Source organism: Prenolepis imparis, unplaced genomic scaffold (assembly GCF_030444845.1).
Source record: "Prenolepis imparis isolate NDT839.2.m4 unplaced genomic scaffold, iyPreImpa1.0 SCAF_15, whole genome shotgun sequence".
Lineage (NCBI taxonomy): Eukaryota > Metazoa > Arthropoda > Insecta > Hymenoptera > Formicidae > Prenolepis > Prenolepis imparis.
The window spans coordinates 5,575,629-5,599,194 of NW_028141173.1; the positions used below are offsets into that span (position 1 = coordinate 5,575,629).

A 23,566-nucleotide genomic window follows, 5' to 3' on the forward strand; every position below is an offset into this window, starting at 1 on the left:
ATCTGTGTATGCACGTATGCGCGTGTGTCGCGTATTCGCACACCTGGTTCGCACCTGGGTGCACATGCGTGCGAACGTGAATACCCGTCGTAAAAAATGCGACACTAATCGCCTTACGCTTCGCTTAATATAGTCACGAGTGCCGTTGCCTCGTTACGACGAGGAAAGCGTGAAAAAAAACCCCGTTATAATAACACGTTGTATGTCGATAAAATAAACTGCGAAAGAAGCGTTAAATTTTTTTGTCTCTTGGTAATAAAATTTTTAAAAAATTTAGCTCTTGAATACGCAACGAATTTTGATGATTTTTATTATTCATCAAAGATTATGTTTGATAGCAAAACAGCTTTTACTTGCGCACTGTTGAATATGCATAAAATATTCTCTGTTATGTAAGAGTATATGAAAATGTTGAATTTTATGCATTTTAATTCACTTATTGTAGGGATATACACAGAGAAATGTATTAATTTACAGTTGGATTAAAAATTTATACAGTGTATCTCGTATATAAATATACATTATTGCTTATTTTTATAACTTTGGACAGAAGAATGCTCATACTAATGCTAAGAATGAAGAATGAAATAAGAAAACATGTGCACATATAACAAACAAGTCTACTGCTTTTTCCCAAATAAAGTTATATGTGCAAATCCAAATTATTATATTACAAAATAAATATAATTAAACATTGAATTTGATTTGACATCTTTGAATTTGCTTAAAGAAAAAGGACTATTTTTTATAGAAATCATAAGCTTGTTTTATAATTAGTTACAGACAAATATATTACATAGAAAATATTAATATATATAAAAATGTTCTGCAAAGTATATATTTGCTATTCTCAAATGCAAAAAGTAGATATTTAAGAAAAGCAATTAATACTCATTATATTATATAAACTACAATTACTTGATATTGTCCTTTGCGTTCTTTAAAATGTCTCAAGGATTTAAATTTAATTTGACAGCCTCTTGTCGTATCACAGAAATAAGTTCTTGATTTATTAAAAATGTGAACCTTAGTCCTGCAATCTGTAAAAAAAAAAACAGACAATAATTGATAGAAATTGAAAGAAATCTGCACAAACACATTCAATATATGGTAAAAATTATAATAATTACCTCAATTACACTATTGTTATTCAATTTCATCTTATTGCCAGCCAGAATTGGTCTGCTATCCACAAAAATCGGCCGTTTTCCTTCGGATGACAGAAAAAAGTCTCCGTTATTCCTCAAACGAATGGTACCCTGTCGACGTGAAACTTTCCAAGCTGGTCCTTCTAAACTGAGATCCACATCAACAGTTTGATCCCTTGTAGAACGTCCTACACTTATCTGAACAAAGATATACAAGAAAATGTAAATCTCTCAAAAATAAGGCGAGTTATATTTTACATGAATAAAAGTGTAAATAGAAAAATACTAATTGTTTATTTCTTACCTCCCTAGATCTCATGAGATATCTGACAAGTCTTCCTCTTAGAATGGCTAAGGTTTGATTGTCAAATTCGGGAGGATTGACGCCTGTTACACTGTCGACAAGTACCTGCCATCTGCCAAGCTCGTTTTCCAATACTTTAATTTCCCTTTTATTCTTTCTGTCTGTTGTTGCTAATTCAGCATCTATCAATTCGTCTTTCGGTTCCATCAATTCAGTATCATTGATCATATCTTCGGCGTCCGAAAAGTTCAATACATGTTCACCTCTTGGTAAACTTTGCACCGTTTGATCCGGTAACAGATGATACTGTTTCATCAATTGCCAATGACTATGTAACGCTTTCGCGGTTCTAGCTGGATAAAATGTATGCACATTTGCTTCAAGTAATTCTTGAAATACTTCTGGCATTGGTTGAGAAGTCTGGGACAAAATAAAAGATTGTATTTTCACAATGATATAACTGTGTAGCATATGTCGAAAATTAAATTTAATAGCTCGTTAATCTTAAGGTATTTTATTAATACTCACTGATTTAATGGTACCCAATAAATCCTCCTCAGCCTTACTATACAAAGTTCTGGCTTGCACACTGGCTATCAATTCAGGATGTAAATTACGCATAGCTTGCACAGCTACGCGTGAAACTGCACTGTCGTATAACAGCGCGTACCATCTTTGTTGTATCTCTTGCAATGTAAAGCGACAGGAAAATTTTGTACCTCGGTGAACCTTAAACAGAATATTGAAAATATTATTAATACATTGATTATATTTCTTCTTTCATTAATATTATTAAAAAAAAGTACACGCAAGAGAATTAATTAAATAAGTACCATTCTCAAGTCATTTGTTTGTTGTACACCAGTAATCAATGCTAAATCATCAGCAGGTTTCCATCGACCGAGGTCTTTAGTAGAGTTGATAGAATGCGAGTGATTTTTATTCTTTTTATTTTTTCGTCCAGGATTTGAACCGCTCGGTCTAGTGGGTCTACGATTACATCTATCCGACTGTGCCAAGGTGATTGGGATTGGTATCGGAGTAGGTAGCGTTTGCGTTGGTAGAACATCTATAGGACCAGCAGATACGGAAATCGTTCGCGATTTCGAGGTTGACTTAGCACTCGCAGCAGGTGGTTGTAGATTGAACGTTGTTTCCACCACCTCGTCATCAAACTTTTTGCGTTTTATCGTGCGAGACGAGCTTTAGACGAAACAGAAGGAAGAAAAAGAAAGCATTAGTAATATCATGTTTAGTGTTTTGCGAATATAACCTGTGTTTGAAAAGAAGATTAATTCTTATATAAATGTGTAACGCATTATCTACCTTCTTCGTTTGGTTGCGTTTAGAGCGTCTAGAGCTGATGATTCGATAGGAATACCCAAGAATCCATCCGTATTGTGTGCAAGTCCACTGTGGTTGAGACTAGAAGCTGATATATCCATTGTCACGTAAATAAGTCGCCGAGTAAATCGAGACCCCTCAAACCATAATATTGTTCAATCGTGCTTATCGCTTTCGGAGCGAATAAATCACGATTATTTCAACGTCTTGTATCAAATTCACACTATAATCAATCGCACGGATCACAACATCAACATCTGACAGTTTGATGCGAAGTGTGCTCACAAAGAAATAGATGTTCGATTAATCGATATGATTAATCGAACGAGGGCGCTCGATTCGACTAATCGAAGGTATCGATTCAGCGAGATTTTTAAACGCTATTTTAATTGAAATAAATAATAAAAAAAAAACACTCGTATTTATATAATAATATATTATATCCATTATTTTTATAATAAACATAGACTCTCTTTCGTTCAATAATTTTATTATTTTTTTTATTTTAGAGAAAGAGAGAGGGAAGATGCTGGATATCGATAAAAGAGATTAAAATTGTATAAAAATGGGTGGATGTGCAGCAGAGTTTTGCAATAATTCGATTTGTAATATTTAGATTAAGAATAATAAAGAAAAAATCTATTAAGAATACCAAAATATATGATAGTAAGTCTATGGCTTTTTATAAATAAATTATATATAATAATCTTTTAAAATATATCTTTTTAACTTATCTTTTTAACTAATTATTATATCCTTATGTTATATCTTTGTCTTTGCTTAAATTTTATTTAAGATTTCATAAAATTAAAAGAAAATATTAAATATAAAATTATTTTCATATACCGGGGGTCCCATTTTAAAGGACCCACTCAAATATCTCAGAAACACTGCGTTAAATCAAAAAATGTTTCCTAGGTTTTGTAGGAAACATTTTTCGATTTAACGCAGTGTTTCTGACAATGAGATATTTGAGTGGGTCCTTTAAAATGAGACACCTGGTATATATCTTTTAGAAAAATTTTAAAAGTCAGTTTTTAGCATTTCCATAATGTTTATTACTGCACATATTTATTTATTTCTATAACGTTTACTAATAGAAACACTGTAAAATTTATTATTATAATCAACACAACATTTATTATTAAATATTAACATTCAAAATGGAGTGATTAAAATTTGAATACGAGCGGGAGTTGTGCATAAACATGGCGGACCAATGAAAAGCGGCCCCCCGATGACCAGACTCTCTAGCTTTCCCTTTCGTTTCTCGGTCGGTCGTCGCGCATGCGCGTTCGGTTCTCCGTACGAGGAGCGATGGGAGAACGCTGGCACGCTTCCTTCGTGATGGCCCGCTTGATTCCGGTTGTATTTGGTGCTTCGACGACGTGCTTCGCGCGGCAGGTTTTCCGCTTGTCTATAGAAACGACACGTGACAAATAATCGAGGACGATCATGGACGAGGAATGGGGTAGGTAGCTGACGCGCGAGCCGACTTTCGCTCCGCGTCGTAATTTCTCGCTCAGCGAAACGAGCTGATTTATATCCCTCGCGCGGACGGACGGGGAAGGGTCTCCGATCTCTCTTTTAACCTCCACGCCTTGTGCGACTTTACAGATGTGGACAATGTCGAGGCGAAATTCGATCTCGCGATGAGATCGAACAAGTGGGAAGGCGAGGACGAGGAGGAGGAAGTTAAGGTAAAAGGATTTTCCTAAGCGTGACGTCTTCGCGCGCGACCCTTCGTCCTTTCACCAGAATCTGCCGCGTGCACTTAACCTTTTTTTTTTCCGCGACACATGTTCTGTTATAATCCATACCGTCCCGTCACACGCTGATTGTTGCGATCTCTCTTCTCTAAATTTCTCGCAACCCTTCGTCCTAAGTGCTTTTCGTCCAAGTAACACGTGATATTTTGCAGATATGTGATTTAAAAAAATGAGAGATATATATATATATGATATATATATATATGTGTGCATGTGTGTATGGATGTGTATATATCAAATATATATAACAATGAAATTATTTAGAAATGTTTACATCCGAATAAAAATCAAATGATTATTCATGAATTGTTAAATATATTTTATTTATTTGCATTTGTAATTGATAAAAGTATATACTTGCTCTCTCTATATTTCTTGTATATACTTGATATAATTATATACATTTACTCTATATATTGCTTTGTAAATGTTTATTAAGGATTCTATTAAACTCTGTATTACACGATAATTTGTTATAGAATACAATAAGAACGTAGAAACTATTATAATTTTTTATTTTTTTTTATTTTTGATGACAAGAACAATGCATAACATTGTAACTATTTTTTTTATTTGTCTAACTTAAATAATTCAACAGGACAGCTGGGAAGATGTAGAAGAAGAAAAGAAAGATGTCGAGAAACCAGCAGAAGCACCAAAAACAAAGTCAAAACCTAAAAAAGCATTGGCTGAAAGAATCGAGGAGCGTGAGGTTTGTTTTGATTTTTTTTAAATTGCAGAGGCATGTATTGCTTGCGATATTATTTAAATATTTGTTAAAAATTATATATTTCAGAAAAAGGCAAAAGAGGAAGCCGAGAGGAAAGTAAAGGAAATGGAGGAAGCACTCACACCGGAAGAAAGGCGTGCTGAAACATTAAAACGCCAGAGGTTGCAAGAGGAGGCAGATTTACGACTGGCGATGGAAACTTTTGGTTTGTCGAATCTAGTAGACTTTAGTGATCGTAAACCACATAAAAGAGATAAGAAATGATTTTTCTCATGAATGAAAGATCTGATTCAGAGACCTGGTGTCATCTTGCACCAATATATATCGATTTCTAATGTGTATACAATTTTTATTTGATGTCTAAAAGAGTTCTTTCGTTCTTTTAAAGCTCAGTTATTATGTAGACATCAGATATTTAATTTGATAATGACATCTTTCAAAAGAGTGTATAATTCTCTTGATTATATATTCGTCACATAGGCGTAAATTATATTATAACTATCTTTATAATATTGTTTATATTAAACGATTGCATTTTTTTCTAAATATGCATGAGATGGTGTACAAGCATCTTTGCTTTGCAAGAATGATAATAGCTATTATTTTTTTACAAGTGATAATTGTAGAATTAACAAATATTAATGCTACACTAACTATTTGTGTTGTGGAAATGAGGCGAATTATTTATCATATGCACTAAACTGTAGAGTATTACAAATTTTATCATAAAAAAAAGGTAAAAGTACAAGGCTATATAAACATATACATATATGAAATATGTGTATGTAGGTCTTGAATTATTTTTATTAACATTAATTTAATAATTTCGTGACATAATGTAGTTTTATATATAAATTATAATTATCATTTAGCCATACTAGACTTATAATTGGTTCATGATAGGAACTGTATCAGATACAAGGGACAGACAGAGAGAAAGAGAATATATACAAGCATTTAAATTTATTACAAGCTCTATACATTTAAATTTATTACTGATGTTGTTGTATTTTAATAAAAATTGCTATTCTATGCAAATTGTGTCTTTGTATTGTTGCATCAGTTTTTTGTAACCTTATCTCTGTGTTATCTGTCTCCTGTACCGTTCCTGATCAACTCTTTTGATGCATATATGCAATATACAGGATACTAAACAAAATTTGTTTGACTACACAAACATTTTAGAAATGCAATATTATATTTACAATATAATGTGGCAAGTATTTCTCTCATGCAAGTATTTTCTTTATTGAATTATATATGTAGCATATTAATGAAAAGCTATTCACATAATGTTGTATTTAATCAATTTAATATGTCAGAAGAGAAAAAATGAAATATGAAAGTCATGAGAAATATTATTTTATTGTAATTTTATTATTTTTATTATTTTATCATGTATATGTAATATCACTTAACAATTTTACATTACAGGTATGACAGGTGTGACAGGTGTGACAGAAGTAGCAAATGAATCGCTCGATGCTATGGTACCCGACACAAAAGAGGAGTTTGAGCGATTTGGCACGGAACTTTCACAAAAAATTAATCAATTTAACAAACACGCAGAATTTCCACCATTTGCAGAAGAGCTTATAAAATCCATTGCTCTTAATTGTTAGTATCTCTATTAATGATATTTATATTTTAAAATACACGTAGTGATATTATTTTCATCATAATTAGCTATACTAACAAGTATTTTCATCAAATAAACAATACCAATGATTTTATACTTGGCAATATTTGTTTCAGTATCGTCAAATTATTTGAAAAAGGTGAAAACTACAGTTGACAACCTATATATCGAAAAGCAAAAGATGGAAAAGGGCGAGAAGGCCAAAAAGAACAAGGGGAAAGGAAAAGCCAAGCTCAAAATCGAGGGTGACAACACCTTGTTAAGCGAATACGGTGATTATGTATATGACGAATTCGACGATTTTATGTAGCGACTTTTCACATATTCATACATTCTAGTCGCCTAAATAAACGCAGAGAATTAACTATTAATTTGCAGATTTATACAGAAACTTTATATTTGTATTTTCTGCATGTTGAATTGTAACTAAAATGTACAACAGTTTAAACTATAATCCGTGGTACCGTTTACACCTAACAAGATGAAGAAATAGAAATGAAAATTAGTATCATATTATCGACGAAAATGTTTAAAAAACAAACACTTCTAACTATAGTGACTTGATATAGTACTCACAGTTACTTAAACGAACAGAGTTTAATGTTTTATGATTTACATGTTGAGTTTTATCGGATTTTTATCCATGCGTCATCCATTTATTAAATTTTCAATTTAATTTATAATAATATATATTAATATTAATAATATTTTCAACAGAACCTGAAAATATTGTATGTAATATTTGCGCGACTCTAGCTATTCCTCAATTGTGAATCTATTAACATTAAATAGAGCGGAAAGAGTGGAATTATACACATTTATATCTTTGGGTTGTAATCGTATACTGTCAACTGTTAAAAAAAGGAAATCTCGCCTTTATATAGTTGCGTCATTGCAAATTGAAATCTTGTAATTACATTATGGAAGTTTTATATTTAACACAGCTTATATATACATACCCATACACACACATACCTTTATTGAAGATCAATTACAAGTTGGTTTTGAAAAGAGTATATTCCTAAATAAAGGTTGATTATAAATTATCCTTCTCTCTTTTTCTTTATAATTATTCATAGTAGCGCTAATATTCACTGTAAAGGGACATGTATGTTGTGTGCGCTATATTTGTATATTATATACATATAATATAGGAGAGTACTGTATTATATTTAAAAAATGTATACATGATAAAAGATTATCTCAAGTGTTATAAGGCGAAAGTCAGCCATTCCTTTTAATGCGCTTTTAAGAATTTAGGTCAAGATAAATGATATTTCACAAACATGTATATATATGTATACACACACGCTCACACACACATATATATATATGTATATATATAATATTTTATATGTATTATATATAAAATATTTAAACTCTTATTTTTCTTTTCTTTTTTTTTTATATATGCATTCTTAGCATTTCTTCTTAAAGTTGACAATAAATTGATAGTTTTATAGTCTTCTTGAAATTATTAAATGGTTTGAACACATAACCTAAAGATAATGAGAATTGGTGATTGACGTATGCGATTGTAAAGAAAATCAAGTTTTAAGAAAATGTTTATTTAACTTGTGCAGTTATATAAGATACATGATTTTATGATGTAGAGATAATTATATTCGGAAAAAAGAAATTGAGATCAACTTAGGAAATGGCATTGCGTTTATTATTTTACAATGTAAATAGAGCGTTTTGTCACACTAGCTCGAAACGTATTGCCACTTCTAATTCGAGTGTGACAGAATCGAATGAAAATATAACAGAGGATTGGAAAATAGAATTATACAACACTATGAAGGTCCTTCCGGATTTTATTAGCGAAAAAGAGGAGGATGTCCTGTTACAAGAGGTTGAGCCTTACATGAAACGATTGCGCTACGAATATTCACATTGGGATAATGTTAGTGAAATGAGATTGGTTGAACGTATTTATAAAAATTATTATTACTGTATATTTATAGAAATATATTTAATCTTAATTTTTTCTTGTATTTTGATCTGTCGGAGGTTTTTCTAGGCGATACATGGTTATAGAGAGACAGAATGGAGAAAGTGGAGCAAGGATAGTTTGCAAATTCTTGATAGAGTTCGTAAGAAAGCATTTCCACCTGAAATGACACAGCTCTCCCTTGTACATATATTAGATTTAGCCTCCGAGGGATGGATAAAGCCACACATTGATAGCGTCAGGGTAAATATTAAGTATTATCTTCACTTTTTTTGAAGCCCTTTCTACTTGAAATGCTTTTGCATATATTTTTGTCGAAATGTTTTACAGTTCTGCGGGGCCATTATTGCAGGATTAAGTTTGCTGACTGATAGCGTGATGAAATTGACAATGGAGGGACACGAGAAAGAATGCGTCGAGTGTTTCTTGCTACCAAGGAGATCGTTATATATCATGAGGTACTCCCTCTTTCAATTTATTACAGTCTGTTTATTTGTATCAACTATTTATTATAAATATATTTGCACATATATTTCAGCGGTGTTGCCAGATACAAGTACAATCACGAAATTCTCAAATCTGAGGAATCATATTTTGAGGGACGACACGTACCAAAGAGTAGACGTATCTCCATAATGTGCAGAAGCGAGCCTGATCCTGAAATTAGTAAAAACTCAACTATATAAACAATAAATTCTTTAAATATCGCTAGTAAATTAATCAAAGGATCAATATTGAAAATAATCGACCAAACTAGCACAAATTTTGACACTTTATTAAAAGTTACGACGTTTCGACCATATAGTTGTGGTCCTTTTCAATACACTAAATTTTCTATACACTAAAATAATACAATTGAAAATTAAACTTATAAATCTAAACGGTTTAAAGATAGTAATATGCATAAAATAAGTTGGATATAAAGAGAGTACATACGTTATAAATGTGAATCTTAGACAAGCATGTTCAAATAAAAGATTCGCTCACACATGTTGTCAATATTAAAGGCGAGAACGTTAAGTCAGTAAGAAACCTTGTCAATAACTAACAATATTAGAAAACTTATTACACGACCTTTATTATTTTATCATAAATATTATTTAAGCTCTCAGTGTCCTTTTGAAGATTAATTGTATTCTTAAATTTTTTGATGTTCCGCAATTTCTCTTTTACGCACATGTTTCTCATTATGTAATATATTGAGTTTAGTCCAATCAAATTCATGTCCATATTTTATTTTGTGTTTACTTATAACAGAGTGATTTGTTTCATGTAATTTAATATTTTTAAAATGTTCGTTCGTACGAGTCCTTAAATGTCTTTTAGTTTGTCCAATATATGATGCATTACAATCTTTACAATCTAATTTGTATACAACATTTGTTCGGTCATCTTTATGTAAATTGTCTTTGCCACGTTTTATTAACATATTTAGTTTTTTATTAATTTTATAAACGACGTTCAAATCAACTCCACGTAAAACTCGACTATATAATTAAGAAATCGCGATGCGAAGATCTCTGTAAATATCTGAAATTTAATCGGAGCAAGAAAGAGAGTAAAACATTCTTGCGAATAAAATATGTTATTTAAAACGAACACAGTATATTATATAATAGGTATATATTTACATTAATATATTATATATTATTTGTGTCTAATCATATCTCGCTATAATTATAAATCTTCGAAAGGGAGGATGGAAGAGAACACCGTTCGAAGTTGCCGCCAAAAACGAAAGTCAACTTCGAGTTCTCGCACGGGGGCGACAGATGGCGCTGGCGGCGGCGGCGGCGAGATTCGGCGGCGCGACGACCGTCTATCATGGCGGGGGCCGTCGTAACGAAACATGGCGTCCGCGAGGTTATTGCTATGAGGCGCTGCTCCGTTTTCCTGCGTTAAATGTGGCATCGGACGTACGCGAGGCGCGGGCTGACGCGGAGCGTCGCGTCCACGGGGCCTCGGAGCGCGTCCCTTTGAAGTCCCACCCGAGCCCGGTCGCCGGACTCGCGAGACAGGAGAGATCTACCTGGGAGCAGCGAGGAGAAACACGGGGCAGCCTACAATCAACACACACACACACATACACGCAGAGCGGAGTAGCGGACTTGTGGGTATCAACACACCCTGACGCGAGTTCTCTCTGGTCCCGAGTGCGATCTCGCGCGAGAGACCAGATATCCCGGAGCCTTCGCGAATCTACGGGCGCCGAGAGTTCGATCTCTCCCCTCTCCCCCCCCCTCCTAAGTGGTACCCCTCGTGATAAGAGACGTACGGGGGGCGCTTCCGCCCCCCTAGTTCGCGGAAATGCCGGCGATCGGGTTGTTTTCGCGCGCGGGATGCTCTTATTAAAGCGGCGAACCCCGGATCAGCTGTTCCCCCGCGTCCTCGTCGTCGCGAGGATATTGTGAACTCGAGGTGCGACATGTGTTCCGCAGCATCCGGGAGCAACCGCGTGAAGATGCGTCTCGCAGAGAACGATAACGTGATTTCGCGGTTGTTCTAAGTCCTCGCGGAAAACGGGAGAGACGATAAATAATCGGTATTTCTGTGGAAACGGGGATAGGTGTCCTCACGCGTGAGAGAGAGAGAGAGAAAGAGAGAGAGTGAGAGAGAGAGAGTGAGAGAGAGAGAGAGAGAGAGAGAGGAAAAGAGGGTGTGATTTACGCTACAGAAGAGAGGAGCGAGGAGAGTGTCGAGCCATATGCCGCCAGCCGGGCTATCGGCGAGAGGCTTGTTTACCTTGATGGACCACGGACAACCGGACGCTCGTCATCGGAGCGAGCGTTTCCTACTCTATCCAGAGAATGGCTCCTCACATCCTCATAGTCCGAGCACGGCCCATTCGTCGCCGCGATATCAGCACAATAGCAGAACCAATAGTCATACTACCACTAGGTAAACGAGATTATGTCCTCTCTCTTTTTCAAGTGCGACAAAGCCTGAAGTGATATATGGATATATATATATACCTTTGTGAATTTTTCTTACAGTTACGGATACATATATGGACGTTCATCCAGCAACAATATGTCGGATAGCAGTGTTTCTGATACACATAGTGGTGGAACTGCGAGAACTATCTCTCAACAGACTAGTCCCTCTCACGGCACACATTCCTCTTCTCAGTCGCGACAGGACAACAGTACCATTATCTTCACAGCCCTTTTTGATTATGTTGCTCAGGGTGAAGACGAGTTATCCCTGCAGAGGGGGGAAACCGTTGAGGTGGCTTTTACTCTCCTGATGTTATTCTGCAGAATTATCTTACACTAGTGCAAAGTTACAATTGTTATTTTTTGTTTTTTACTATAGGTTTTATCTAAGGACGCGAAAATCTCTGGCGACGAGGGATGGTGGACTGGAAAAATTCGTGGGAAAGTTGGAATTTTTCCAGCCAATTTCGTCGCAGAATCGGAAAGCATCGACCGAGTCTCGTCGGTGATCGACAAGGTCGAACCTATTGAGATCGATTTTGACGAATTGCAATTGGAAGAAGTTATAGGAGTCGGAGGATTTGGAAAAGTGTACAGGTACATGCGTGCAAACCAAGTTCATAAAAGTGCATTATTATATTTTAGTAATGTTTCGTGGAAAAGATTCTGATATCCTGATTCTAAAAATCAATATAAATATTAAAGATAATTTTGAGATATACTTCAGTACACTTTTTTAATGAAATTGTCTGTCTGTTTTTAGGGGTTTCTGGAATAAACTTGAGGTAGCCGTGAAAGCTGCGCGCCAAGATGCAGGCGAGGAACTCAGTGTAACGTTAGAAAATGTACGGCAGGAAGCAAAGTTATTTTGGTTGTTAAAACATGAAAATATTGTGCAATTGGAAGGAGTGTGCTTGAAGATGCCTAATATGTGTCTTGTGATGGAGTACGCTCGTGGCGGTAGTCTTAATAGAGTCCTTAATGGCAGGAAAATAAGGCCCAATGTGTTAGTCGATTGGGCGATCCAGATTGCGAGGGGCATGGATTATCTTCACAACAAGGCCCCTATAAGTCTTATTCATAGAGATCTAAAAAGCTCAAACGGTAAGATATTTTATATATTAATTGATAACGCAAGCTGCGTTATATTTTTACTCTAAATTGATTTTTATGTTGACACAGTCTTACTGAGCGAGCCAATTGAAAACGATGACTTTCAATACAAAACTCTGAAGATCACAGACTTTGGATTGGCGAGGGAGGTTTATAAAACGACTCGTATGTCCGCGGCTGGCACGTACGCCTGGATGGCTCCAGAAGTTATTAAGCAGAGTACCTTCAGTAAAGCCAGTGATGTATGGAGGTTAGTCTTTTTATACTTGCACTTTATATGTGTAAAAAAACAATGTACTTTATAAATGTCAGATTTATTATTAACTAAAGAGCATAAAAAAAACTTTTCTTTATTTATCTATTTACTTGAATTTTTGTTAGAATATTTATAATATTTATTGATAATATTTATAACATTTATTACGTTTATTCATAGTTATGGCGTATTGCTATGGGAACTTTTGACCGGAGAGACACCATACAAGGGCATCGATGCTCTGGCTGTAGCATATGGTGTCGCTGTCAATAAGTTGACTTTACCTATACCATCTACCTGCCCTCAACCCTGGAGGGTCCTCATGGAAGGTAATAGATTAACAACAAGAGAAAGATATTCTTTCTTCAAATGCTACACATGTCTTAACGAATTGAACAAATATGAAAATATTAAAAATAATTGTTATACAGAATGTTGGGCATCGGACAGTCACGCTCGTCCTGTATTCGTGGATATTTTAACAGCTTTGGATGAGGTTTGCAATGCATTTGCGGCAACACCACACGAATCTTTTCACACGATGCAGGAAGATTGGAGGCTGGAAATCGAAGAAGTTCTGCATGGATTGCGCATGAAGGAAAAGGTAAACATTATATGCAAGTTGTTTGTATATCGATAATTGAAATTATTCGATTGAGCACGCCTCATTGATTTTTCTATAAACAAATTTATTCATATAAATCATTTTCGATTTTTATGTATATATAAATATGTAGAATAAAATGAATAATATTCGCAATCGTTTTTTAAATGCTTTACAAAGGCATGCCGTTCTTTAGAAGAGGTAAGACAAAACAAAAGAGTTGTGATTAATATCTATTAATATTACAGAACGTATATATTTGTTCTTTTTTTTTTTTATCAGTTGAATCAAAGTATGATAAAAATTCTAAATACAATTACGATACTTGAAATTAATAAATTCTGACATGATTTTTATATTTTACTTATCAGGAGCTGCGCTGTAGAGAAGAGGAACTCACGAAGGCACAAGTGCAACAGAGACAGCATGAGGAAAACTTGAGGATGCGGGAACAAGAATTGGCCGCGCGCGAGATAGATCTCTTGGAGCGGGAACTCACTGTAATGATTATACAACAGCAAAACACGCCTACGCCGAACAAGAGACGCGGCAAATTTAAAAAGTCACGATTAAGATTAAATAAGAAAGAACCTGGGAGCAACATTAGTGCACCATCGGGTAAGATTATTCATTCTTCCTATATTTTTTTATTCAATGTTACAATTTATATTGTACAGCGTCATAGATATCTAAACTTTATTGTGTCACTCTTGTACATAATAATTTTATCTTTCACTTGAAAATATACATATATACTTAAAAAATATATACATATATATATATTAAAAATAGTATATTATACATATGGATTAATGGTCGGGAATATATTGTTTAGATTTTCGTCACACGATCACCGTTCAGCATACAGCCTTAGATCGAGGTAAGGCGAGGAACCCGTCGAGACCTAATAGTCCACCAGGCTCGCCCAGCATTCCGAGACTCAGAGCGATCGCATGTAAGTAGTTTTTTTTTTTCATTATGAAATATCGCTTTTAGTAGTACCGTGATTATGACGATGTATTGTGCAATTTTGAGTGATTTTTACGAGCAAATCAAACGCATTAGAAATTGTAATCGAATAATTTGAGTGTTACACTGTTTGTATTATGGTAGACACTTTGTATTTTTATTCGTATCGATACTTTTTTCGGCATGGTGTGCACAATTATATTTTATATATATATATATATATGTATATGTATAGATACATATATATATATTTGTTCATTTTATTTTCTTTTGTAAAGATCACAATTACTTTGAGCTAGAGTGTCTTATTATTGTACGAGTGTGTATATATATACGCATACACACACACACACACATCAATTGCTGAAATTAGTGCGCACAATTATATCGTTCGAGATATATACAGTCGCTTACCGAAGAGTATATCCGTAAAGAAGGTTTACCTATCTACCCTACGCGCCGAATAAACAAAGGAGAAGAGAAAGCAAAGTAGTTGGTATCTCGAGTAGTGAGTAGCATTCTGTTTCTTTTTCTTTCCCCGTTTAGTACCGGCGGATGGAGTTAAGGGTAAGACTTGGGGACCGTCGACGCTACATCAACGTGAACGCGGGGCTATTATCACCCAGCCGCCGAATCCCGCCTCACCTGGCGGCAAACGCTGGTCCCGTTCCGCGCCAGATCTCGAAAAGACACCGCTACGTACAGCTCTGTTGGCGAGCGCGCATCGCTCCCCGCTTCTTCAGGAAATAGGTAACCCAACCACCAGAAAATTGTACTCCTCGGCCAATAATCTGATAGACAATCAGCCGGGTTGTAGTAGTAGTAGTAGTAGTTATAACGAAATAACGCCGCAAAATTCCTTCGACAACATCTTGCAAGGTATGCGCTTTACGTCCAACATAGACGAGGACTTTGTCATTCTGGACAACGACATATACGAGTCCGTAGTTCTGCATAATAAAAATCCCCCGCCGAACAATCATAAAGCCCCCCATTTCACGGAGGAGCCGTCGATGATCAACGACGATTACCCCATAAAAAACGCGAAGCCTTTAACAGGAGGGCACCGGGCGCCCGTCGATTGTCCGGTCGCCGCGCCGTCGAAAACCACGTGCCATCCGAGACCGCCGCTGGAGTGGGAGCATCCGTACTCCACGAATTTCGTGCAGAACGTAGCGTCCACTCTGGTGGGTACCGCGAAGCGGGTCAAGAGTAAGAAGCGCGATCGGAGCAAGTCGAAGGAGTCGAAGCGCCGCGACAGTTCGGAGTCGCGATTCGCCCTGGCCGACTTCTTCCGGTCGCCGTCCGGCTCGCGCAAGAGCTCCCTGAACTCGCCGCTCAGCGGCGAGAGAAAGAACTCGGTCACCATCAAGATCAACGATCAGGACGGTTTAGAGTCGAGCCCCGAGAATTCCATAACGGGCGGTAAAATCCCGATCCAGCAGTCCCAGCACAAGTCGCGGATCTCCAAGAGCCCGCTGAGGGTGTTGAATAAGATGCGTACGTGGGGCAGCCGGGACGCGCTCGACGACAAGACCGTCAAGGTAGAGTACAGCGTCACGGAAAACGTCATATCGATACCGCAGCTGAACCGTCGCGACTCGGCCGAACAGGTGTCGGCTGGCCAGGTCTCGGTACCCAGGTTTCTCGCGGCGAACTCGCGCGAGGGGATAGACTTCGAGAGCCTCGAGTCGGAGCTGTGCAACTTCGACTCGGAGCACTCGAATGACAGCACGAGGTCGAAGAGCTCGTTAGGGCCGTATCACGTCGAGGCGACGACGTCGTCGTCGATCTCCCAACTGCACAAGAGATCGCCGATCGCCTTCGACTCGGACGCGTACGTCCGTCTGACGAATCACGGCATCGAGATGAATTCCCTCTTGCACCACAAGTCCAGGAGTAACGAGTACTTGCGCAGCTGCATAGACGGCGAGACCTCGTCATCCAGTCGTTCGCCCCAAGAAGGGAGCGGCTCCGATCGTCGGAGTCCGCGCGACAATTACAGAAGTCCAAAGAGAAGTCTGCCCGCGTCGCCCCCGATCGATCACGCCGGTCTCGGTCTGTCCTTGACCTCCGAAGACCTGGACGTCGCGTCCACCGCTAAGATATTCCCTGCTGAACAAGTCCCGAGGAAGAGCGATAAGTAGTAGGCCTCGACGATGATGTGTACGGATGTACTCTCGCGACTTCTTGCGTACAGGGTGTTCCTGCCGTGTTCGCGCATCCTTTTTTTTTTCCTCTCCAGACGATTGGAGTTTCGTTGTCGAAATGACTGAATCGCGTTTATCTGGGTTGAGAATAATATGCAGCCGATTACCCTGTATTCGATGAAAACGCAAGTAGAGTCTGCTGCTCGAAACGCACTTCGATGGCATGTCTCTTTTTTTTTTCTTCTTCCCTAGTGCACTTTTCTCCTTACATATGGTATATATTCGAAGAATTTCGTACTGATCGTGTGTTTCTATTCTATCACAGGCCTCTCTGAGGAAAGCATCTACCATACCCGTAAGTTTTCTCACGCAACGATTGTTGTTATGTATTTGAGACACATGTCTTCTTCTCCTCCACCCACCTACCCCCCCCCCCATTTCTTTCTGTTATATTTCCAAACTCTAGTTTTTTTCTTTTTTTTTTTTTTTATTGACGATTACGTAATATTGTAAAGCTAAGGCGGCGAGATCTCAAGTAGACACTTTTTACTTTCGTAACTGAACGTTTTGCAATGAGAGCCTTATCATGTAGTTTTTATTGCTTAGTTGGTTGATCACATAGTTGATAATGCATGTATACACCAATCGATAGATGTTTTCTCATCGTTTCTGTCAATCGTTTTTTTTGACCAAAAAACGATTGGCAGAAGAACGATGCAATTTTTAATTTGGACGATCTGTGTATCTTGTGAATGTTTCGATACCCTTGTTTTGTATGTTGTTCGTTCAAGATCATTTTTATTTGGGATGAACTCGGTCTCCGGTTAGTACGGCGTGAAATTATTCTGACTTGCGATGTGGATTTTGGATTAAATCCGGTGAGGGACCACAGATTTTAGAAATTTAAGGTTTTTTTTAATTTTACACGTGAAAAAACGCGAAAAAGTCGCAGGCTCCAAGAAGATTGTTGCCTCGAAAGATGTGAAAATTGTCTGAAGTATATATATTTAAGGCTCCTGGCTCCTTTCCGACCATGTCGAAATCGTGACGTCAGAGGCGAGAAAACACACGCTAAAATTTCTTAGATGCCATTTCGAAATAAAAAAATATTTCGATGAAACAGCACTTCAGATGGCTTTAGCACACTCTTAAAAAACCCCGAAAACTATCCTTTCCCCTTTATAATCAATCAACAGCTGTAAAATGTAATATTATGAAGCCCAGTCCGTCTGGTTTTTGCACATGCGCAGTCATTCCGCATGTCAAAGTCTAATATCTCGATCATTTTACAGATGTTGATTGATTATAAAGGGAAAAGGATAGTTTTCGGGGGTTTTTAACAGTGTGCTAAAGCCATCTGAAGTACTGTTTAATCGAAATATCTTTTCATTAAAAAATGGCATCTAAGAATTTTCAGCGTGTGCTTTCTCGCCTCTGACGTCACAATCCAATATGGCCGCGGTGAGCACCCAGGAGCCTTAAAGCATCCATATTTTTTTTTTTTTTTTTTTTTAACTGTTTATGCAGAGAGGGCATGGACTCGTTCTTTTTATATTTCAAGTGCTAAAAAAATTTACGAATATTATTTATCCTAATTTAAGGCGATGTGATAGTCCGAGTAAGTCGAGATTTAACGAGAGGGAGGAGAGAGAGCGCATAAGAGAAAAAAGAATAATAGAAATATATAATATACATATACGCAGTCTTTCTGGTGTTGGTTCTTTTCTGATATTATCTGTGGAAGACATTTAACATTTCTAACAAGCAGATCTAACAGCCCACTACTACGTGAAAAGAGAGTCATATCGCTTCATCCATTAAGTCCGCAAAGTTCAACTTCAACTACGGTACTGTTTTTACATTGGAGCGTTGCCAGGTTGTATGTGTCTGCATAGTCATAATTTTAATAGTGAAAAAAAAAATCAAAAAATTACATCGTATGTATTATATAGATTTATATTATATATATATATATAGATATATATGTAGGAGAGAAAGAGAAGAGAGAGAGTGAGAGAGAAGAAGGGAGCAGAGAAAAAGTATATTTGTTAATATAGCCCTCTTATACTTTGTTGCCTCATGTGCACTTTTAGATCGATTGCAAATTTATTAATTGTTAAATACAAAACTTTCAGAAAGCGTGTTATATAATATTCGTTCCTGTATATTATTCGTTACGCCAAACTTCCAGCATTTTCGAGAGCAAAGATTTTTGCACACATCACATTCGACACACGGAGCCACACGCACATACACACCTGTATTTAGAAATAGAAATTTTTTCAATAAAACCTTTTCAGTTGGACACAGTTGAATTTTGTTTTTTCGTTTCGCTGTATTTTTACGCTCGGTCTACACACAGCATTATGCATAACTTTTATATATATTTCACATTAATTAATTAATTAATATATAAATAATTAATAGAAATTATCGGCATAATATATATTTATATCTTATGCCTTTTTTTTTTATTTCGATACAGTGTACAACTTAGAGAAGGAATTTTATTACAATTTTCAGAGATTTTTGTTAAGAAAATGTAACGGATTATATTCACAATTATCGCACCGTTATCACACTATCACTCTGAATTGAAAAGGATTATAGTGTGCCGAGCGTAAAAAGAGAGAGAAATCCTTGCATGCTTCCAGTAGAAAAAATCCTAACTTTTTAACTCCGATTGGGTTTTTGGTTCCTTTCTCTTTCCCAAAATCCTAAGAGCAAATATGTGTAATTTTGTTACATTCTATTTTACAGGAATATATAGAAGTAAACAAACATTACTTGTCTGATTTTAAGTGCTTCTGCTACAATTAATCCAGCGCTTTATGTGATTTTGTTCTTCGTCGATTTCGTTAAAATCGTTTTCAATTCGACGAGTCGAAAGAAAAATAAAAAAAAAAGAGGATTTTTGCGCAAGCAAAAAAAATGTATAAAACAATATCTCTGTAATACTTTATCGATTTATATAATGTAACAAATTATTTTCCAAGTTTGGAATGTTTCGTATATTTTAGATGTGTGTGAGAAATGCCTTGTGGATTTATCTCTAAACATGTCACGTAAAGTCCATCCACATTATGTGTACAAGAATGAGTAGATTGATACAAATAATTTGTCAGTTTGGAATGTTCCTTTAGTGTTGAACTTTGCTTGCTCTCTATAAAAATTGGCTAAGACTAATATTGTCAGATTAAAAATATTTAAGAATATCTCTCTCTATATTAATTTGATATAAAACTTGTGTCTTATAGGGATATATTTTTACGTCTGATTATATTTTGTACATTTTGGTGACTTAGCCGATTTTTAAAATATGTCTTTAATATTGTAGTTAAATGGCTGTACATCTTTTAATAATGGGTGTTTGTTCTTAGACCTAGTAGAGATTGTAGTAGTAGAAAGAGCTGACGCGTAAAGATAATCTCTTCCGACACGATTATAATTGCTTGTGTCTGTGTGCATGAATAATAATGACAAATTAATAAAACGACTAAGCGCGCGAATTGCAAGCTATTCTGTCGCACTACTTAACTCGATTATTTTGAGCGCAACAAGTACTTTGAAAGCAAAATCTATTAAGCTAATTGATAATCGCACATAGGCAAGGTAAGAAAGCAATAGCACTTTTTCAATCGGATTCCCACGAAAAGAATTTCTAATTTCGAATTCCAATAAGAGAAACAAGCCATAGTTATGTTTTGTAAATAAAATAATTTATCCGTTAATTATCATCGTGTACAGATCACGGAAGTATTTTATATATATGCTTATTGTTCCCCTATCCTCCCCCCTCGCCTCCCCCAGAGAAAAGAAACAACGTGAATATCTTTTATAGATTACACAGCATTACCGCCCGATCCGTCGACCGATTGGATAACGTCGGATCATCCTCTGAAGCCCGGACTGACCGGACCGTACATCATGCCGATGCCAGTTCCGATGCCGACCCTGTACAACGGCGAGACGAAGAGGTCGAGGCTGAGCATAGTCGAGCTGGTCCTGTACGACATCGCGGCGATGCTGGCCGGCGTGGCAGCCGGCTACGACGTGAGGATGTCGAACGTATCCCCGATCCATCCGCGGCTCTATCCCAGAGTGGGCGGCGAATGCGACGGCGAGGATCAGCCCAGATGGTGGTTCCTAGCGGACGGCGGATCGAATCGCAACTCCTACCTCGGCGCCGATTACGAGTTCAGCTCCAGCAGTGGCTATCCGCACAACACTTATCACGGACGGGCACACCATTACAGGTAATCTGCCTGAAAAGAAAGAAAATTAGAGATACGAAGAGCTCGTACGTTTTATTTTTCTCTCTCTCTATCCCTTTCTCTGATATTTACCTATTATCTTTGCAGGCCGTTCCTAAGCAACATGGGTGGCATAGCGCCTGGTCTTCCATCCACGGCGATGCCGGCGGATAAGCCTCTGCGCTTCACAGACTCGCCGCAGCATTACACGAGCAGTATAACGGGCTCCAACGCGCCGACCCCGAGTCCGAGAAGAAAGAGCAGCAGTAGCACCAGCAACGAGGACGCGTATTCGCACGACGCGGCTCGGGGAGATCCTCGGATGGAGAGGGTACCGACGATATACATGGGCAACGTCGCCCCGTTCCCGGATTACGGACCGCCGGTGTATTCTGTCGTTCCGCCAGAGTATTATCGGCCCCCTGAATCCTATTTCGTTCCTACGGAATATCAGTAAGCATTTATATACATATATAATTATATATAAAACTTATTTTAATAATAATTAAGCCTCTAATTTTAAAATACGATTTGAAACCTGAAACTTATGTGATAGTATCAGTGATAGACTTTTGAATAGGTATATAGAAAAATAGATCTGGACTAATCTTTTTTTTTCTCTTTTAGCGACCGGATGCTCGAGTGCTCCGAGTTTCCACACGCGTACGACAATCCGAGTAGCATGAATAGTCCGGCGAGGCCGGTGTCGTCCAGACTTTTGCCTTACACGCATCACCGTACCTCGTCGAACGTCTCCAACGCGAGCACGTCGAGCCAGAGCAACGTGAATCCGACGTTCCGGCTGGAGGACGAGGACGATTACGGCGTGTATTCGCCCGTATCGTATTATCAACGACCGTCGAACGTTATTTCCAACCTGGTGTCGTCGTACGGCACGAATATACTCAATCACGAGTACGGTTCGCCGTTGCTGACCCGCCAGAACTCGCACTCCGATTCCAATTCGAACTCGGGCGAGCGACCGAGCAATCTAGAGGTTGTCACACGACTTCGCTCCAGTCTGAAGCGATCCAGTTACAGCAGTAATCCGTACAGTTCGCCCAGCAAGAGCGTGAGCAAGAACAATTCCGGTTCCGGAACACCGACGAATCCGACGCCGCCGGACTCGCTCACGTCCGAGGACTCGAGCTACGTCTCCGCCAAGGACAGCCAGATCTCCATCGGTCGCGTACGCTTCTCGCCGGTGACGTTCGACCGGGATGTCGCGCCAGCGCGCGACATTCACGTGAGGGACACGCTGCTGGATATTCCGGTGCACGGTCAGAGCCAGGACGTCACGGTGCCTTTACAGGCTAATCGGCGTGTAAATCGAAGCAGGAAGCCGAGCATCTCGGAGCTCGAGAGGGAGTTCTTGTCATAGCACTGGCTTATTTAAGATCGCGCGGCTCTCACTCATCTAGGTAGAATCTGGAGCGTCGGGTTCGTCGACGCTTCGTCTATTTATCGACATCTTTAGCGAAAATCCGATCTCCTCTGTACAATCTTCGATTATACGATCGCGATTGTGATCCGTGAAATCCGATCCGGTTGACCGGCGGAAGAAGAAGCGATAAAGAAAAATTCGCGAAACGAATTGCACGTTGTCGAAGCACTGCCTCCCCGCGGACGATTTTCATCGGTACATTAGTAAGTCCGGGAATCAACATTCCATATAACACACGTACAATCCAGCGAAATTTGTGTAACATAACGTAATAGGTGATTAGACGATTTTTAATATGACAATCGTCATATTATATGTTTATGCACTTTGATATTCTTTGTGGTTTATCGAGACATTCCGAGAAACGTTATCATGTTTATATAATCGACGTTTTAATGATATGCGTGTACGTTTGAAAGTGCGAACACGAAAAGCGATACACGACTTTTTGCGAAAGAGAAGAGTTATCGAGGATGTGTAAACATGTAACATGCAATTCCACTATGCTAATAAGATTAAAAAGAAAGCTTTTCTTCTCGTCTTATCTCGGCGCGAAACTCGTAAGTCTAGCTCGTACTTATAGCACGAAATTTTACGTTCGTATGTTCCTCGATAACGAAACTTTTGGTGATATTCGGCTCGGCGCGAACACGAAACATTCCAGAGAGACTTGTCGGAACGGATAGAACTGTTTCACGCAGTGTAGAATTAACATTTTGTCTCGGATCTCGAATCGGATTTAAATAATCCTAAAGTTATTTTTTCCAGAGTTTATGATAAATGCCAATAGAGTGAATGTTAATTCCGCATTGCACGGTTCAATTAGAGAATGAAAAACAGTATTTCTTTTTTTTTTTTTTTTTGCGTACTCTTAGACCGGATAATGCATTGCGCGTATCTTCATATTGATTTTACCTGAATTTTTCTAGTACTCTGCGTTGATACCACTGCTT

General features: G+C 37.6%; 4 protein-coding genes across 8 annotated transcripts; 3 read left to right on the forward strand and 1 right to left on the reverse strand.

Moving 5' to 3' along the window:
• Positions 1 to 351: 351 nt before the first annotated feature.
• Rcd5 (microspherule protein Rcd5) lies at positions 352 to 3,070 on the reverse strand. The gene is made up of 6 exons (XM_083055849.1): positions 2,779 to 3,070; positions 2,286 to 2,655; positions 1,981 to 2,181; positions 1,453 to 1,872; positions 1,131 to 1,346; positions 352 to 1,040 (listed from the first exon to the last, which is right to left on the reverse strand). Exons 1-6 carry the CDS (start codon positions 2,895 to 2,897, stop codon positions 951 to 953), a joined length of 1,416 nt encoding a protein of 471 aa, XP_082911975.1. The 5' UTR covers positions 2,898 to 3,070; the 3' UTR covers positions 352 to 950.
• Positions 3,071 to 4,095: 1,025 nt separating this feature from the next.
• On the forward strand, positions 4,096 to 7,980 carry Eif3j (eukaryotic translation initiation factor 3 subunit J). Its single transcript, XM_083055716.1, has 6 exons — positions 4,096 to 4,267; positions 4,414 to 4,496; positions 5,164 to 5,277; positions 5,362 to 5,500; positions 6,730 to 6,912; positions 7,051 to 7,980. The coding sequence occupies exons 1-6, from the start codon at positions 4,252 to 4,254 to the stop codon at positions 7,242 to 7,244; spliced, it is 729 nt and encodes a 242-aa protein (XP_082911842.1). The 5' UTR covers positions 4,096 to 4,251; the 3' UTR covers positions 7,245 to 7,980.
• Positions 7,981 to 8,424: 444 nt separating this feature from the next.
• LOC145946194 (RNA demethylase ALKBH7, mitochondrial) lies at positions 8,425 to 10,405 on the forward strand. The gene is made up of 4 exons (XM_083055717.1): positions 8,425 to 8,840; positions 8,958 to 9,131; positions 9,219 to 9,346; positions 9,427 to 10,405. The coding sequence occupies exons 1-4, from the start codon at positions 8,592 to 8,594 to the stop codon at positions 9,572 to 9,574; spliced, it is 699 nt and encodes a 232-aa protein (XP_082911843.1). The 5' UTR covers positions 8,425 to 8,591; the 3' UTR covers positions 9,575 to 10,405.
• A 325-nt stretch (positions 10,406 to 10,730) lies between these two features.
• LOC145946190 (mitogen-activated protein kinase kinase kinase 11) lies at positions 10,731 to 23,538 on the forward strand. 5 transcript variants are annotated; one of them, XM_083055707.1, is made up of 15 exons: positions 10,731 to 11,786; positions 11,882 to 12,116; positions 12,204 to 12,421; positions 12,588 to 12,928; positions 13,007 to 13,187; positions 13,374 to 13,522; positions 13,625 to 13,797; positions 13,978 to 13,998; positions 14,169 to 14,415; positions 14,633 to 14,752; positions 15,313 to 15,516; positions 17,242 to 17,271; positions 20,758 to 21,172; positions 21,278 to 21,622; positions 21,797 to 23,538. In XM_083055707.1, the coding sequence occupies exons 1-15, from the start codon at positions 11,593 to 11,595 to the stop codon at positions 22,548 to 22,550; spliced, it is 3,627 nt and encodes a 1,208-aa protein (XP_082911833.1). In that variant the 5' UTR covers positions 10,731 to 11,592; the 3' UTR covers positions 22,551 to 23,538. The 5 variants fall into 5 exon arrangements, with proteins under 5 accessions (XP_082911833.1, XP_082911835.1, XP_082911836.1 ...); XM_083055709.1 differs by lacking the exon at positions 17,242 to 17,271; XM_083055710.1 differs by lacking the exon at positions 15,313 to 15,516.
• The last annotated feature ends 28 nt before the right edge of the window (positions 23,539 to 23,566 follow it).

Coding starts and splice junctions, on each gene's coding strand:
- Rcd5 (XM_083055849.1), bottom strand. CDS start 2,897: ATGGATATATCAGCTTCTAGTCTCAACCACAGTGGACTTGCACACAAT. Junction 1,873..1,980: donor TATTGGGTACCATTAAATCA/GTGAGTATTAAT, acceptor ATTTTGTCCCAG/ACTTCTCAACCAATGCCAGA. Junction 1,041..1,130: donor ATAACAATAGTGTAATTGAG/GTAATTATTATA, acceptor TTTTTTTTACAG/ATTGCAGGACTAAGGTTCAC.
- Eif3j (XM_083055716.1), top strand. Junction 4,497..5,163: donor ACGAGGAGGAGGAAGTTAAG/GTAAAAGGATTT, acceptor ATAATTCAACAG/GACAGCTGGGAAGATGTAGA. Junction 5,278..5,361: donor AAAGAATCGAGGAGCGTGAG/GTTTGTTTTGAT, acceptor TATATATTTCAG/AAAAAGGCAAAAGAGGAAGC.
- LOC145946194 (XM_083055717.1), top strand. CDS start 8,592: ATGGCATTGCGTTTATTATTTTACAATGTAAATAGAGCGTTTTGTCAC. Junction 9,132..9,218: donor CACACATTGATAGCGTCAGG/GTAAATATTAAG, acceptor AATGTTTTACAG/TTCTGCGGGGCCATTATTGC. Junction 9,347..9,426: donor AGATCGTTATATATCATGAG/GTACTCCCTCTT, acceptor CATATATTTCAG/CGGTGTTGCCAGATACAAGT.
- LOC145946190 (XM_083055707.1), top strand. CDS start 11,593: ATGCCGCCAGCCGGGCTATCGGCGAGAGGCTTGTTTACCTTGATGGAC. Junction 11,787..11,881: donor AATAGTCATACTACCACTAG/GTAAACGAGATT, acceptor TTTTTCTTACAG/TTACGGATACATATATGGAC. Junction 14,753..15,312: donor GAGACTCAGAGCGATCGCAT/GTAAGTAGTTTT, acceptor TTCCCCGTTTAG/TACCGGCGGATGGAGTTAAG.